We start from the raw sequence: 17085 nt of genomic DNA on the forward strand, positions 1-17085 counted from the left end.
TGTATATATATATATATATATATATGTTTTGTGGTGCTGCTTTGTTTCTAGTACAAGGATGAGGCAGTGACTCATGACGTTTTGTCCCAGAGCCACGTGGCGGAGGATCAGAAGAACGGCCAGTTTGGCGACAGACATGGCGACTCAGAGGAGGCGGTCTTCCTTGAGCCTTTCAGCACAGTCCACTCCATCATCCTGGACTGGACGTCTGCAACTTTCATTGACTCAGTGGGAGCTAAAGCCATCAGACAGGTTCTGGCCCTTTCTCCAGCGCTGCACTGCACAGGAGCACCAGCTGCATATTTTCACTGAACTCCAGTCACGGTTTCATGGTGTAGAGCCCAAATACTGAAAACTATTATCTGTTTGTGCAGATCATTAAAGAGCATGCCGCCGTAGATGTCCGGGTGGTCATAGCTGGCTGCAACAGTAAGTGACTATTAAGACTTTTCATTAGATCTGAAAATATCTGTACACATGCTCTGTTTTATACGTACTACGTACAGAACGCAATTAAAACCCGTCCACCCATCTATCCTCTTATCTTTACAAATAGCTGTGGGGACTATTTGTGGACCATGAACTGTTCATGAAACCAGTTAGAGGACTGGTGCTTTGTTACACATCGTCCTGCAGGAGTTGGTACACTGTGGTTAGAAAGGCATGGACGTGGAAATATCCCTCACACTGTAGCACCACTGATCCAATGCAGGAGGAATCCATGCAGTTATGATGTTTATACCAAAGTCTGCTACAGAAAGCCTGTGCATACTGCAACCTCAGGTTTCTGTTTGTAGCTGGGCGATGTGGCGCCCTGTGGTCTGATGCTGCTGTAGCCCATCTGCTTTCCAACATGAGGTGCATTCAGAGAAGCTCTTTGGTGGTAACAGGTGGTTATTTGAGTCACTCTTACCTTCCTGTCACGCTCGACACACTTCTTCTCTGACATCACTGAAGCATCTTCTCCCAGAGAACTGCTGCTCGCCTGTTACGTTCAGACCGTCCTCTGTAAACCTCGGAGATGATTGTGTTGGAAAGTCCCAGCAACTTCTAAAGCACGTCTGATATCTAGTCATGCCATGTTCATTCTGATGCTTGCCTTGAACTCCAGCTGATGTCTGCATTGAGCTTCTGCCATGTGATTGGCTGATTTCGATGTTTGCATGAATGAGAACATGATAAGGTCTGTAAGTGGAGACCTATAATAAAGACAAGTTCCACACACTGGGGTCATAATGTAAAGGATGGAAACGGGCAACAAGCACTATGACAGAACTCTGTTGAAAGTTTTGGTTTGAATGATTAAGCCTGTGGGTCCTGACAGACACAGCCTGTGGTTCACAGACTGAAGCCATTCCTGCAGTAACAAACAGGACGCTCCTGTTCTGCACATTTGGGATTGAAAATGAGAAGATATCATTTGGAACCAAATGGTAAACATGATGTCACACGATATATTTACAGTTCACTTTCAGTATATTGGCTCACGAGCGCTCAGGATGTTTTCAGAGTGGCAGCTAGCCAGAAGAAGGCAGGGATGAAGCTGCAGCAGCTTGTTTCACACTGTAATGAAGCTGCTGTCCAAAAAGTGAACACAGCAGGTTGCTTTAGTTGCTTTGTGTGCCCTGTAAATGGAACAAAGGTATCACTGCAGGAATGTCATGTATATAACAGTGTTTAACTCAACAATAACAGTGTTTCCCAGGCTGCACTTATCCTTTTGCAGCTTTATCTTAATTGGCTGATGGGGCAGAGCAGCCCTGAACGAGCACTGCAGATTAAAATATATTTACGGAACCATGTTGCTGTTCAGATAGCTGACTGTAGCTTTGCAATATCTTGTAGAAGAGATAATCTTGCACTTTTTGATGACATCTGTAGTGCTGGGGCCTTTTGGAAAACAGTGACTCAGCTTCTTTTTTTCTTTTTAAAAAAAATAAACTTCAGAAGGACATATTGCTGTGACAACACCGATGAGGGATAAGAGATATTGTCGTGAAAAAGTGAGTCTGTGGGGATTGATGAAAGACATGTCGGAGTTATCCATGTCCTCATTATACAGGCTTCAAAATGTTCTTACTTTTCTCTCTCTTTTTCCCACTTTCCCATGTTTTCACTTGTTTTGTTGATGGCTTTTTCCTTCGTCCTTCCTTAATTACATCCTCTTAATGATCTTTTCTCCCTGACTTTACCTGCATTTGTCAGATTTACTTGCGCTTGCCTGTTCCTTTGTCTCTCTCTCGCTTTCTCGCTCACTCGCCCTCTCAGCAGGGGAAATTGATGATTACAAACCCAGCAGTAAGAGAAAAATGATTGGATCCTAGCAGTAGTAGAACTGTAATATTTTCTCCTTGTGCAGTGGCCTGTAATAAACCAGGGCTGAGGAAACCTGTCAAAGCACGGTTGAGTCTGTGTGAAAGTAGGAGTTTGTGCTGTCTGTGCACGCTCGAACGTTGCTTCCGGCCGGCTTTGTCTTGTTTGAATGCTGTTTTGATTTTTGTGGACAGTGGAGAATAAAGATGACGTGACAGCTAGGACAGAGAACAAATGTGAAAAAACGTGCTGGAAAATGTAATGGGAGTGGCAATCCAGGACACACCAGTGCTGCTAAATTAAAAGAAACATTGATGTCTTATTAGCTGCACTGTAGTGAGAGTCCAGGACTACATTTCTTGTATTTTAGGTTGAAAGTGCTTGATGACAAAAATATAGATGTCACAGCAACTCCCATGCTCACAAACTAAGGTATCTCTGTGTGCTAGAGTTGACCTTGTCACCTACCTAGAATTATTCAAATGCTTGAGCCATCCTCACCTTCAGTCAGCTGAAGTGTGTCCGCTACCAGGTAACTAATGTGCCAGCGAACGCCACATCCTGAATGCCCCTGAAAAAGAGAACCCAGCAATGCACTGTTGTACTTAAAATAGACTGTGGCATGGCTCTTGTTGGGTCACTTCACTAACAAGAGTAATGTAACTTTTTCCAACAGTAGGACACCACACTTGCATCTTTATTCCAAAACAATAGTCTTTAAAAAGGGGTGTGTGTTTTCCATGTGGACTGAATCATACCACATACATCATTTTCCCTGTTGTGCATAATTGTGTGAAAAACTCACTCAATAATATGATGTTGTTCTAAAATCTATGTGTAGATGGGAAACATTATTTTAAAGGGGTTGTTTGGATACATAATTTATGTTCACATCATCAAAAATACATGCTTTAAGGACCTAAATAGTACAAATGCAAAGTACAGTTGGCTTACATTATGTTCCCTTTTGGGAATAAGGCTAAACACTCAGCACTACCCACGGTATCTTTGTACACAACAGTATGTAGGTTATTAGACTGGTGAAGAATAGCAAAGGGAAACACTAGAACAGCCTATTTTGTATGTGTGTTAACAAAATGTCACAATGTTCCCAGGAATGGGCGTCCCAATAAATTCCTCTTAAGGTCAGGCCAGGCAAAACCCAAACACGACATAATCAACACAAACACTTCATACCAACTGTCAAGCACGATGCTGTATACCAAAGTATTTTAGAATCAAATATGAGGCCATCTGACTGACAGCTAAAGCTTTACCCAAATTCAGTCATGCTACAAGACAATGATGTCAAACACAGCAGCAAATCTATAACAGAATGAAAAAGAAAAGAATGAAGGTGTTGCAAAGGTCCAATTAAGGTCATCCAGACCTACACCCGAGTTATGCATCATCCTGCCAAAACTCAATGAACTGAACCAACGTTGTGAACAGTCAACCAAAGTTCTTCAGTAGCTTCAAGTTATTGCGAAGGTGATTCTACAAGCTACTGAATCATGAAGAGTACTTAGTTTCTCAGAGGACTGCATAGAGTCCTATCAGAACTTCGGCTTTCGTGTGATTGTGTAGATTTGAAAACTGTGGAGCAACAACTGCAAAGGCTCTGTCACCTCTTTGCTTGAGGCATGACCTTGAGACATGTACAGTAAGAGGCCTTCACCAGTGGGTCTGTGAGCCTGGGAAATATTGGTGAATATAAATGAATAAGACTGGTAATACAAGCTAGGGGCCGCCCATTAAGAGCCTTGATCAAACAACCATAAACTGAATTCTAAAATGAGGCACGATGCCAATGCAGAGAGGCCAGGACTGGAGTGATGTGCTCATACTTTCGGTTCTAGTCAGCAGTCTAGCTGCAAATGCCTATAACAGTACAGATTCACAAGTTCAGCTTTCACGTACAGGTATTTTGCAAGGGTAACAAATATTTCCCTGTGACATACCAAGAGCAAAAGCAGTACAAACGGCCCATATTTGGTAGGTTCCTAATTTAGAGTCACAGCAGTGGGTTACAGGGCAGATGAGCTGTTCTGTATAACTTCTCTGTCCAGTGGTTTCATTGATGGTAACATAAACATCTTTCCTTTTCCAACAGGAAAGAGTCCGTACCTGCTGTTCACTAACCGTCATGAAATCCGTCGTATTCACCTGCTGAAGAGTGAGTACACACAAGTGGTCCCTACACTGAAGAATGCCGTGGCCCTGGATGTGGACGTGTCCACCAACAAGATGTTCTGGTGTGATCTGTATCATCAGAAAATATACAGGTACACACACATACAGCACGCACACACAATGACAAGTTATATTTATTTTTTAAATTATTTATTTAACCCTATCAGGTACTGCTACACAGAACTGAAAACGCACTGCGTCACTAACCCACTAGATTTTGCTGGATCATTCTGTTTAATCGACAGAAAAATGATCTATAATTGTATATTTCAGTGTAATTATTGAAATGCTGTAAATGATGTGTATATATTCTGTCTATAAAGGCAGAGGAAGCCCATATAAAACGATGAAAGCCACTGTATAGACGCAGGACCTTAAAGTTAGATAACTCACTTTTGTCATTCTTCAGCCAACATGTTCATTATCTTTCTCCTCTGTCCATCCATCTTGTGTGCTTCAACCTGTCACACCTTCTGGTAGTGAGTCAGCCGCACCTGTTTGTCCTTCACACACACTGTGTGAGTCTGTGTGTGTGCACATATCATAGCTTTGCTCATACATTTGTGTGTGTGTTTGTGTCACCCTGATGGCTGACAGGTTGTGGGAGGGGCTTTCTATCATCTCAGCTGAGCCATATGCTCTCACTAATTTCACTGCCTCAATAATCGCTGCCATTATTCATCTCCATACACACACATTCACACGCAGACATTTTCCCACACAAACTTGGTAACACAGTCAAGGGCTTGTGACAGGGAACGGACAAATGAACTCATTTTTCACAGCGAAGTCTATTTTTCGATGCCGTAAATAAACTCACATATCAAAAGTTGCTTTAAGTAGCAAACAGCGAGGGAAGTTATACAGCTTAATCTACTTGGCGTTGTCCTTGATGGTGTTTTCTTTTCTCTAATCTTTCAAAGCAAAATCTTCTGCACTTGCACCCAAGTGCATAGCATCAGAATCAAGTTTTCCTGCTGTTTAGAATATCTGCTCTTTTTGACATTACCATATGTTTTCTTTTCTCCTGTAACGCCACAGTAGAATATATGTAAGCAAATTGTCCAAGTTGCCTTGGTGACAGATCTTAACCCCAGGTAGAGATGAAATTAGAAATCGGAGCTTATTAGGTTGGACTACTATCAGTAAATTGTGGGGTTTTTTTTATTTATTTTGTTTTGTTCCCTGATAAGGTGATATACGAAATAGTTAGGCTTATTAAAGTCTGCACTACTCATTCACCCTCAATGTGATAATGTGGTTTTCCAGACTAATTCATAGTGATTAGCATGCCACGGGTCGATGACTTGTTACCTTCTCCCAATGATGGAGATGTCTGTTGCAAACAATGGTTCAACCAATTAAACATGCAATCTGCTCAGTGGACTTGGACTCATCTGTCTCTGTCTTATTCTTCACTGTGCCCGAAGCCTCTGTTCAGCCCACCAACCTGTTCAACCTAAGTCTATGTGAAGATTTTCTAACTCAAATTAAGGACATAGTGAAATTAGAGTGAGTAAAAGAATATAAAGTGGATATAAAACATCTTCATAGCACTGTCAAAATATCTGGATTTGTGATGTTGAGAAAATATGACCCCAAGAAAAATGACTTCAGAACTTTGTCCATTTTTAATGTGACATGCATAAATTAAAAGCCATGGTCCAGAAAAAGCTTATAAAGCGTTAAAGAGATCTCATGATTTAAAGGTATCAGTCAGGAGAAGGGTACACAAGAATGTCCACGCTGTTAAATATACCATAAAATACATTGTGTTTTACTCAAAATGGACGGAAATATGAGCAGTTCCAATACTGATACCAATTTGGCACAAAAACTTAAAGCAGCTGCTAGATGAAAATGATGAGGAATTTCACCCTTTAGCACAACAATGACCCAAATCATCCAATTCTACAAAAGAATGTCTTCACCTGATGATTAAAGTTTTGGAAAGACTTAAACCTGAATCCAAATCAAAACCTGTGGGGTGACCTGACGATGATTTGTGGTACTTTTGCAAAGAAGACTGTTAAGTATTGCCAAATCAAGAGACTCAGTGCTGTGGCAAACTCCTAGCCAAAAAGACTGAACGGTGTAGTAAAATCAAAAGAGGTATTTAACAGTATTTTAGTCTAAGGCTGCGCACATTTGTGCAGCCAGGTAATAGTAAGTTTTTCAGTGATTGTCCCCCACCCAAATAGAATTGAAGAGTGACTGTGAATTGTGCAGGTTAAACTTTAAAGGTGGAAATGATTTTCTTAAATCGTTTACCTTGATCTCATTTTCTTCATTTTTATACATCATGAAAACCTGACGTGTTGAATTTTTATATCTGCTGTGTTCGTAAAAAATTAAATATTGGAGAAATTGAACAAGAGATTAAACAGAAAATATGTTTTAGTGGAACTCGCGATTACTCAGTATCAAAGAACAGAATGTAATGCAAAAGAAAACTGTTTCAAATTGAATTTGTGTCAAATGTAATTTTTGTTCTGGCGTTTTCAGTAGAGTTCAGTAGCTGCATGCTGCATCAATAACACGATGGGTTTCCTTCATGTCCACAATGCTTGAGCCGTTTTACCCTCGAGGGTGAAACAGTGTGGCGTTGGATCCATGTTGCAAACCCTGAGGCACTCTTGAGAACCCATAGATTATCTATCACACTCACACAATAACATCCCACACTCACCTGACTGTAAAGATGATGACATTTGGGTTGGCAAAATGTAACAGTGAGCATCTCCAAGCTCTGACTACCAGTCAACCTTCTTCTTTAGTTAAGATGCACCTCCCGTCTCCTCTTACTCCTGTAGGCGTTGCTAAAATGTGAAGGCACTGTGCAACTTGGGACATTGCTTGTCCCAACCTTTTATCAAGCATTTTTTCTTCCATCTTGCTCTTGCATTCATATATTGTCGAGGCAGTAATCTATTAAGTTTTAACATTTTTCACCAGTAAAGGAAATGTCAGTGGGGAATGGGGATAGAAGAGTTGACAGAGTAAGTGGACGGAGGAGGAAAATCAAAGAAACTGAAGACAAGAAAGGGACACTCGGTTAAAGGGGAGATATAGGCATGTGGTGCTGATAGAAAAAGACAGACTCATTCTCCCTGGGAGGCTGTGTTTGGTGTGAAGGCTGAAGTTGTTATAAAGGTGTCAGGATTGGGTGCCCCTCACACCTGAATAGAGTGAAGAATCTATGTTCCCAACAAGATATCTAAGCCACTCACAATCAAGTCATTCCTCCCAAGGAAAGGAAGCCAGACGGTAGTAAATCCATCGTGCCAGCACCTCTGTGATGGATTAGGCTTTTATAATTTCCAGATTACTTACTGATACATTTCCTTTCCATCCGCCCACCAGCGCTTACATCAACAAGGCCAGTGACTCATCACAGCAGGTGACGCTCATCGATTCGCTCCACTCCCCGGAGGGCCTTGCTGTCGACTGGGTCCACAAGAACATCTACTGGACGGACTCAGGCAATAAGAGCATATCTGTCGCTACGGGAGATGGCAGGAAAAGGAAAATGCTCATAACCACCGAGCTGAACGAGCCACGAGCCATCGCTGTGGATCCGCACCAAGGGTGAGTTGGGTTAGTTTTAGGGTAAAGGGATTTTGAAAAGATGCACAAAGGAGCAAAAGATTGCAAAGGAGTTGAGCAAAAAGGCAGGAAGGAGGGAGGGCGAGTAAGAGGTCCTACTGTCATTGTGTGTGTGTCTGTAAAAGCCAGTGTTGTTATAGTAGAAAGAGATTGGGTGTAGAAGTTGGCCTAAAGTCAGTAAAGGCTATTTGTAGCACTGAGCCCATCTGTTAGATTAAGCACTTTAACAGTTTTCTTGAGATGGGATGTAACACTTTGTCTTCCCTTTCTAACTCTTTCCATTTGTCTCGGGTGCCTTGAGCTCCCCAAAGACGTCTTTTCACAGCTCTACTAAGCTAGACTAGCATGAAATACATGCAAATGAAGCCACAATTTCACAGTTTTATCATGGACACACATATTCAGATAAGGTCCAAGTTTCCAGTACCTGCTGTTTTGCGCAGTGCTTTCCCTTTTATGTTTTCAATGCCTGTCTTACTAATAATACAGTCATTTTGCAAAGAAAATGAGAGAAGATGTCTGTGGAACATCGTGTGACGGAGTACAGTTGATTTTGTCAGTTAAGAGTTTTTCAGAACAATTGACATTGCATATTAACCTCTCTTCACTGGTCCTAGCAAAGTTACTCCTTTCATTTCTGACACTGAACTGGCCGTGCCTTAATGATACAACATGTATATAAAGATGAACAATGGCATCTCTCACTGGTTTTGGACTGTATTTAGGTGATAAGCTGTATGTTAAGTTATCAGCTAATGCTAGCTAGACACACAGATAAGCTGCTAGTTATTAAGTAACAGACAAATAAAATACTAGCTTTCACTCACCAAAAGTAGAGCACACAGGAAGCCATATTATTTGTTAGATGATTGTATTAAAAGTTCAAAAGGTCACAAACGCAGAAACAAAAAGGTCCAGTTCAATGACTTGAAGTAGCGGAAGTTGAAGCCTTGCCGCGAGTTGGTGCTACAACCGCCTGCATTCAAGCGTCACGCTCCACAGCACTAATAATTCACAACTTTAAGTATTAATACTTTAAGCCCCTATAAAGGGATGAAATGTAAAGATGTCACAAAGGTGGAAAATTACTTTTTATACCAAGCTAGAAACTTTTTTCACCCCTGCTCTAAAGCTAGGCACTCAGCCACAGATAGCCACACATTGGTTTCTGAAGTGCCATATTGTATTGAAGCTTTTGCCATCACCAGCTTGGTTGGCAAAAAACCCGAGTTGACAAGAAGTCAAGTGTGAAACCGCACAATCATTGGCTAATGACTTCTGATGGACAGCTATTAGCCATCAAGTGTGCGGTTTTTATATCATTTTGTAACATGGTTACAAAATATTTCAGTTGATATTTTATTCAGTATGACCCAAAACAAATGAGTAAAATCAGAAAGCCATTTCTCGTAGCCTTCTGTAAGACTTCAGGTCTCTTTTACAACCACAGCTATCACCATCTGGTGGCCCTCAGAGAGAATGCAGGCAGGTCACGTTGGCTTGATTTCTCAGCCTCCGAGGTTGCTGCTTCAATTTAATCTAACTTGTGTATCTTCCCGCAGGTTTATGTACTGGTCAGACTGGGGAGGTCAGGCCAAAATTGAGAAGGCTGGGATGAATGGAGTGGATAGACAAATTTTGGTGTCTGAACACATTGAATGGCCCAATGGAATAACTCTAGGTAAGGAAAAAAACATGTAGCTTTGAACATTCAAAGCCCACGGAAGAAGGATGAAAAGCTAGAAGATGATGCCCAGATAGAAAAAATCAATCAGCTCTGACAGCAGTTTTGTTAAAAAAAAAAAAAAAAAGGTTATTATGCTGACATTGCTTTTAGAGAGAGAGAGAAAAAAGTGTCTCGAGTGAATTCAACACAAAGAAAAAAAACAACACATGGAGGAAAGCCAGAGAGAGACAAACAGCACAAGTTGAGAGAAGAAAATAGTCTATGGGTGCTGAAACCCAAGTAGCTCTTATTGTTATATACCTCAGTTTGTGTCTGGCTCTCATCAATCAAGCCAGTGAGTATGAGGCTCCGAATTAATAAGCCAGACGCTCTGTGCTGTCGATACCTCCCCTCATCCCTTTCAACTCCCTCCGAAGCACCAGCCAATTCCTCTCAGCTGCCCTTGCCTGAGGAGAAATAGAAGCACACAGTCGCCACACTCTGTGGAATTGAGGTGTCGCCGCATCTGTATGAAAACAAATTATTTTTTGGAATAAGGCGAATGAGAGGTTTGGTGCCAGGCAGCTGTGGGAGAGAAAGGGTGAATTGTGTTCCCCTGGTCATTGATTTCATAGAGACCACCGAACAGTGCAGGTGATTGAGTCAGGAGAGGTGAATGGGGACCGAGAATCGTGTTAATTCTCTTCCCCCTTCAGTTTACTTTGGTGCTTTTATTGGATGCTTTTTTTTCATATACTTCCAGTGTTTTACCAATTTCGAATTGCTTATTGCACACAAAAGCTTAATTCTTTATTAATTACTAATTAAATTCTTGCTTTCTGTTTTTTAAATGTTTTTCTTAAAAGCATAATCTTAGAGTCTGGTGAAAAAAAGAGTAATACAGGGATTATTTCCTTTGCTGTTTAAATTCAATGTGGTGTTTCGATTTCAAAGTAAACACCACAACACTTTGCCGCTCGTAGCAAGGACACAACAATGATTTGGGCCTAATATAAATAATATAGCAGTGGCTGAAATGTGGAGTTATTTGAGATTTGCGAAACAGCAAAGTTTGTCTTTAAAATAGGTCCAGCAAGACTAATGAATCTGTTCAAGGGCATATATATTTTCTCCAGCAAAGAAGTCAAGCGGCAATATTACAATCACATCTGTGTTTTCTTAGTACGGGGCTGAGGTCGTCATGTCAAAGAAGATTGATTGTGTAGCTACTGGGCCATTACATCCATATACCCCTCACCCTGGGCCGTTTCACTCTGAGTGACCTCTCTCTCTCTCCATTCACCTTCTCCCCTACCCCCTCTTGATTTTGTTCTCTCTCGCTCTCCCCCCTTCCCTGCATGTTCTCAGACTTGTCCAACAGACGACTTTACTGGGTGGACTCCAAGCTGCACCTGCTGTCCAGCGTGGATTTCAATGGTGACAACCGCAAAGTGCTGCTCTCCTCGCATCACCACCTGGGCCATCCCTTTGCCCTCACTGTCTTTGAGGTATAGCAGTTGAGAATTGAGATTCAAATGCAAAGAATCAGACCAGGCGGTAATGCCAGAGCTCTGGTCTGGTGCATACAGCTGTTTCTGTAATATGCATTTTTGAAAGTGTGCAGTGTTTTGTTTCGTTTCCAACCTTTTGGGCACCTTGATCCTACAATTGAAGAGCACTGCCCTTCTCAGGTTTTGTGCTGCTGTTTGAAGCTTCAAGGTCACAAGCGGCGCGCGGAAAGATTGACAGTGGAGAAAGTAAAAAGGGGAAAACAATGTCAGAGACTGACTGCTGAGGTGGAAATCAAGACAGAGAGCGACAGAAGCAAAAAGAAGAGATGGAATAATAGATTTGAGTAGTGTTTTATCAGCGTGGCTGATATTTGTCTTTCATTGTTTCAGAACTACTGTCATATGAGTAAAGGTTATCAGAACCTAAGTGAGGGAGAGATTGAGTGATAGAGAGCTCACTGAAAGATGGGGGGGGGAAGGTGAGAGAGAGGTCAAGTCCACTGATAATACGGCACAAAAAGCATGGATGGCTGCTGTGACTAAGCCCCACACACGGACACACACGGACACACACATACCCGCACACCATACAAGTCTTGCAGGTCTTTGCCTTTAAAAAGATGATAAAAATACATCCTCCCTGTAACGACGAAAAAACCTGCAGACACTCTTCCTGATTGGTCTCTCCGTCTCACACTCACCTCCTAAATCGTCTCTTCATTGTTTTATCGAGCTTTCCATGATATCAGCCTGTCTGTGTTTTCTCGTGCAGTCATTTGCTGCATTTTTCTGTTTTTTCTTAATTGATGTGTGCTTGCAAAGACAAAGCCGTCTGGGGTTGCTGTGGAAACCAAGTGCCGTGAGCACTTGTGCGGTTATATCGTGTAGTATCATTAAAGAGAATAATGAGCAGGTGTGAAAGAGCGGAAGGGAAATTGAGAAGGAAGCTGAGCTAGGACTACAAAGACACCGTACGCTCCGCCAAAGCAGTCACTACCTTCTGCTTTGGCACAAAGCTTAAACAGAGAGTCAAAGGTACAGACGTTTTTCCAATAAAACACCGGGGCTGTTTTTTTCTTATCAAGCATGCAACTTCCTTACAGACTTAAAACGGTGTTTTTACTGTTTTTTGTTGTTTTTTTTAAGTAAACACTGCTCCCCTTTTCACCCACCGAGCACAGAGTAGGTGGCTTATTTTAACTAAACCGTCTCCAAGAGATGCCACGCCTCCTCTGTGTCCTTGTATTTGTTAAGTAGCTGTTATAATTAGGGTGGTTAAAAATAGAAATTAGCAAAGAGTGCCACCTGGGCTTTCTTCTCTGGCAAATTGGAGTAATGTGACTCTGTTTTTAAGTTTATTTGGGGCTGATTATTCTTACCAGAGAAGAGAGAGACTGGCTATAATTTTAAATACCTGGAGTGCTGGAGGGTAAAGATGGTAGAATGGGGGCTAAATGGCATGTTTTGGGGGGGGGTTATTGCATTTTTGAAAAATTAACCAGTTACCTTGGATATAAAACACCTCTCTATTCAAGTAAACCACAACACATCCTCAAATGTAATCGTAAATTTAATCAAATAGCCATTGTTGGGATGAGGACATTTCTTTGCAGCAGACTGGCTTTTTTTCTTCCTTTTTTTTTTTTTTTAAATTAACGGTGACTACAATGAATATCAGTGCACAGCTTCTAAGCAGAGACAAATGGTGTTTATGAAAAGCCATTTATTCTAAAGTTGTATGCAGATTATGCTCATTTGCAGCATGTTTGCTCCATACTTGAGGTCTCACGGTTCTGAATTACAGAATCACTGGACTCTGAAAATGATAAGCAACAACAGCTTTATAAAACCCTAGAATGACGCTCTCTTTAGAGAAAACATTTTTGTAAGTGTTCTGTTACTGAAATATGAAATATATCTCGTCATCACTGCCATTTGATTAGGAAAGTGTCCGATCTCAAGTGGTACAGCGCAAGCAGTTCTGGATCTGCAACATGCATGTGGCTTTATAACATTATCTGTGGCATTAGCTGAGATATCTTTCATTTATTCTTCTTTTTTTTTTTTAATAGGTTGATCGTTAATCATCAAGGCTGGTTTAGGGCTTTTTATTTATTTGTGTATTTCTCAAGCTGACTTTGCTTTATTTTAACCCAGGATCGCGTGTATTGGACAGACTTGGAAGATGAAGCGATATACAGCGCCAACCGACTGACGGGACACGATGTGGCCAAGGTCGCAGAGGACCTTAACAACCCCCTGGACCTGGTGGTGTTTCATGAACAGAGGCAGCCCAAGGGTAAGAAGAAGAAACGCATAGAAGCTTAGCACAGGTGATCTAAGTGGGGCTGTCCCAGATGACCTCAAATAAGTCAAAATGTCCGTTTCGTTTTCAGTCTGTCATACTGCCCAGTCTCTGTCTAGGTGCTGTTTGCCACTCGTAAGCGTGCAGGATCTTGTTCGGTATAATGAGCAGGATTTTGGGGCGTATGTGCACACAGGATACACAAAATCTAACCTCCTTCCTGAGTACAAAGCATTGCATTATCAGCACATAGACACGAGGATCCACTTAGTGAAACGGTCTGAAACAATAAACAGATAATCTGATGAGTGTGATTAGACCGGTGGATGTGACGGGCACGTCAAAACGATGTGTTTGTCTTTTTTTTTTTTGCACTCTCGATGTGTGTGACTGCACGCACGCGTGTGTGCCTGTCAACACCTCTGCTTGTGAATACCTGGGTGTGTTTGACACTGCGTGCCAGAAATGTGTTTGTGCGAGTGTTTTCATGCTTTGTTTTCTCTCCTCACTCACTGAGCGCTCAGAAGCAATCTTGTCTGTGCGCCAGCAGGCAGCTAATTGCATTCCCTCATTAATAAATCAAGAGTCCTGGTCAAAAAAAGAAGTCACAGAATTGGAAAATGTTTTCTCCCAAATGCCAACAAAAGCAAGACAAAACACTGCAAGGCTAAGTGAAGGTGCACCGAGTAGCCCCCCCAAGCACACGAGTAGCATTGATAAGCAAAGTATTTGATAAAATGTGACCTCGACTGCAACGCTTGGTGAGTTCAGACTCCTCTCTGCCCTGTCTTTTACCGATTTATCTTTGTTTCTCTTGCATTTTTGTATCATTTCTTATTTGTTAGTGTACTGCACCTAAGGAAAACCCCAGTGAGGAATATTATCTGTAAGTGTGGTTTGGTACAGTACTGTGCGTCTCCACATATTTCGAGGCGCTCAGATGTCTTTCATGTTTATCGACACACTTCCTTAAAAGAGGCTTTCGTCCGATCCTTCCCAAGTTGTGTCTGTTTTATTATTAATTTTTTGTGCGCTCAGTGGGTCTTTGAAGCCTAGGTTCACTCTTCTTAGTTGGAGACCAAAGAGAGGCAGCGCAGGAGGAGAAAGTGACGCTTTTATGGCTTAAAACCAACATAATTTTGTTGTTGTTATCATCTCGGTCCTTCTTTTTTCCTTCTTCATCCTCATCCTCATCATTTTCGTTCACTTTTCTCTTGCCTCCCTCTCTCTCCTCCTCTGTTTTCTTCTTTCCTTCCTACACTCTTCCTTAACCTTTTTTTCCCATCCTCCCCAGTTTGATGACTCCTTCCCAAACCTTTTACCACATTTGGAGCTTTGAGAACTTAGACAGCTGTTCTCATTACATAGTCATTATGCTGAGATACTGTACATCAAGTATAAATGTATTCCCAGCTTATTAAAATCTCACTCTGTGTAGCAAGTGATATTGCTGTTTTTCCTGACAGCTGATGGCGTGCTGCTCTCCAAAGCTACATAAGAAATCAGGAAAGATTGCGACCTGACCTAATTCTCGCGCTTCCCCACATGACACAAAACTGCAGTGTTTTTCCATGAGTCTGCAACTGTGCTTAAGAAACTACATGTAAATTTTTTATTTGGGTTACAGAGATTAAAAGCAGTTGAGACTCTCCTGCATTCACCTACGCATCTCTAAAGTCAGCAAGAGGAAGTGTGTGGAATAAAGATTAGATTCCTAAATCTAGCATCAAACTAGTTAATAGTTTGATGGCAGCAGAAACTTTTTACTGATGAGATACCGGCGCCTACGTGTCAAATTTGATGCTGGTTTTTCTTTTTCTTAGGTTCATCCAGTTTTTCATGTGTTTTTTTCTGCAGATTGATGAACCTCAGCATCTGCGAGATGATATAATATAACATGATTATCCCCAGTCGTGTTACTGACATGTTTCCAGTTAACATAATTAGTTGCAAAATGTTTCTCCAGCTGGTTCTTTTTCATTAGCACTTACTTTTGCAGCCTTTTCTTACCCGTGTCCCAACTTTTTTTAAGACTAGTTATTGCCATCAAATTCAAAGTGGCCTTATTTTTTTGTTACAATTGTACATTCTGTAATTTTAAACCTTTGATATATTTTCTTTGTTCTAATTTGAATAAAATTTGGGCTGTTGAGATTTGGGCTTTGTGCAAGTTTTTTTTTTCCTTTTCCAGTACAGCTCGTTAATAAAACATTTGGGGTTTTATTGTTTTCCAAGAGATAAATGTGTTGCCAAAAGTCTTTTTTAATATTTTTACATTTCTGCCTGTGTTCCCAAAGGTCCTGATACCTGTAATATGGGCACACTGCCTAATGGTGGCTGCGAGTACCTCTGCCTGAAGGCGCCTCAGATCACAGACCACTCCCCCAAGTACACCTGCGCCTGTCCTGACGGCATGGAGCTAGGACCAGACATGAGACGCTGCGCGATCAGTAAGTCTACATTCCACAGGCACACCTGAATGAATGATTCGTGTGGATAAATGTCACATGAGATTCACGCTGCTAGGATCACAGTGAAATTCAGGAGCATTGTTGCCATTCTCAGGGGTCGTTGGCTAACAGTGATCAGTCCAATAGTAAGGCCTGAATTTTCTCCGGTTCCTAAATTCTTTTACGAGCACAAAGAATCCAGGCTAACTTCTCAGCTACTCCATCAGTACAACATAGAACAGCAGTGGTGCACAGCAAGGCTGCAAGAACGAAGCACACAAGTCATTCTATGTATAAGTAAAATTATTTGGAATGAGCTTGTTTCTAAGTCAAACTTAACCTGACAGAAATATTTTGGAAAGACCTGAAGTTCATTTGAATAAACCCACAAACATGCAAGCCGTGTAATACTGGATTAAATTACCAAGAATATTTTTGTCTCATTTATTTATTTGAGTTATGTTCGTCTGTGTGACTAGTGTTAAAGTCTGATCATCTTTTAGGTCATATTTAAGCACAAATATTTAAAATTCTAAATATAAAGCGTTTCTATTAATACTGTTTCTGTTTGTCATAATACTTTGGATACTCCAAATACAGTATTTTTCAATGTCTGCAATTTAACAGTACAATGTTTACAAAGCTAAAAGTGCCCTGGATCCTTCAGAGAATCTGAACCTTAAGTGTTGTGTAAAACTATCTTGGGAACTAGGTCAGGGACTCTTCCCTGCACTTCTAACCTACCTCGCTGACCTTATTTCATCAGTCAGCTTGTCCCCCTGCCCTTATAGAGTCACTACATTTGTAACGTTGCTATTTTTACTAGACCTACACCTAATGTCTATATAGGTGAGCTAGGAGGAGCTGACACAGAGAAACGGGGGGAAAGAGACGATGAAGATGTATTGAGGCAATATTTCAAAGAATCCCTGTGAGAGAGGCTGGGAGTAGGTGCAGGGGCAGTGAGTGCATTTGTACCAAAGCTTTTTGGATTCTTACTGTAACACAAACATTTCTGGTGGAAAAACTCACTGGTTTAAT

The 17085-nt window shown here is 41.3% G+C and overlaps 1 protein-coding gene across 3 annotated transcripts in view; it reads left to right on the plus strand.

Moving 5' to 3' along the window:
* The window catches only part of LOC146554999 (prestin-like), a 44228-nt gene that overhangs the window by 10566 nt on the left and 16577 nt on the right, over positions 1 to 17085 (plus strand). For all 3 annotated transcript variants that reach the window (XM_085253032.1, XM_085253030.1, XM_085253031.1), the window contains 8 exons: positions 52 to 252; positions 375 to 429; positions 4427 to 4598; positions 7870 to 8094; positions 9675 to 9793; positions 11147 to 11286; positions 13447 to 13588; positions 15892 to 16044. In XM_085253032.1, the coding sequence (XP_085109158.1) occupies positions 52 to 252; positions 375 to 429; positions 4427 to 4598; positions 7870 to 8094; positions 9675 to 9793; positions 11147 to 11286; positions 13447 to 13588; positions 15892 to 16044 (1207 nt within the window). The remainder of the gene's footprint in view (positions 1 to 51; positions 253 to 374; positions 430 to 4426; positions 4599 to 7869; positions 8095 to 9674; positions 9794 to 11146; positions 11287 to 13446; positions 13589 to 15891; positions 16045 to 17085) is intronic.

The sequence above is a fragment of the Mchenga conophoros genome, linkage group LG17 (genome assembly GCF_057382185.1).
Source record: "Mchenga conophoros isolate Kocher_MC1m ecotype Shallow Benthic linkage group LG17, M_conophoros_male_GT1.1, whole genome shotgun sequence".
NCBI lineage: Eukaryota > Metazoa > Chordata > Actinopteri > Cichliformes > Cichlidae > Mchenga > Mchenga conophoros.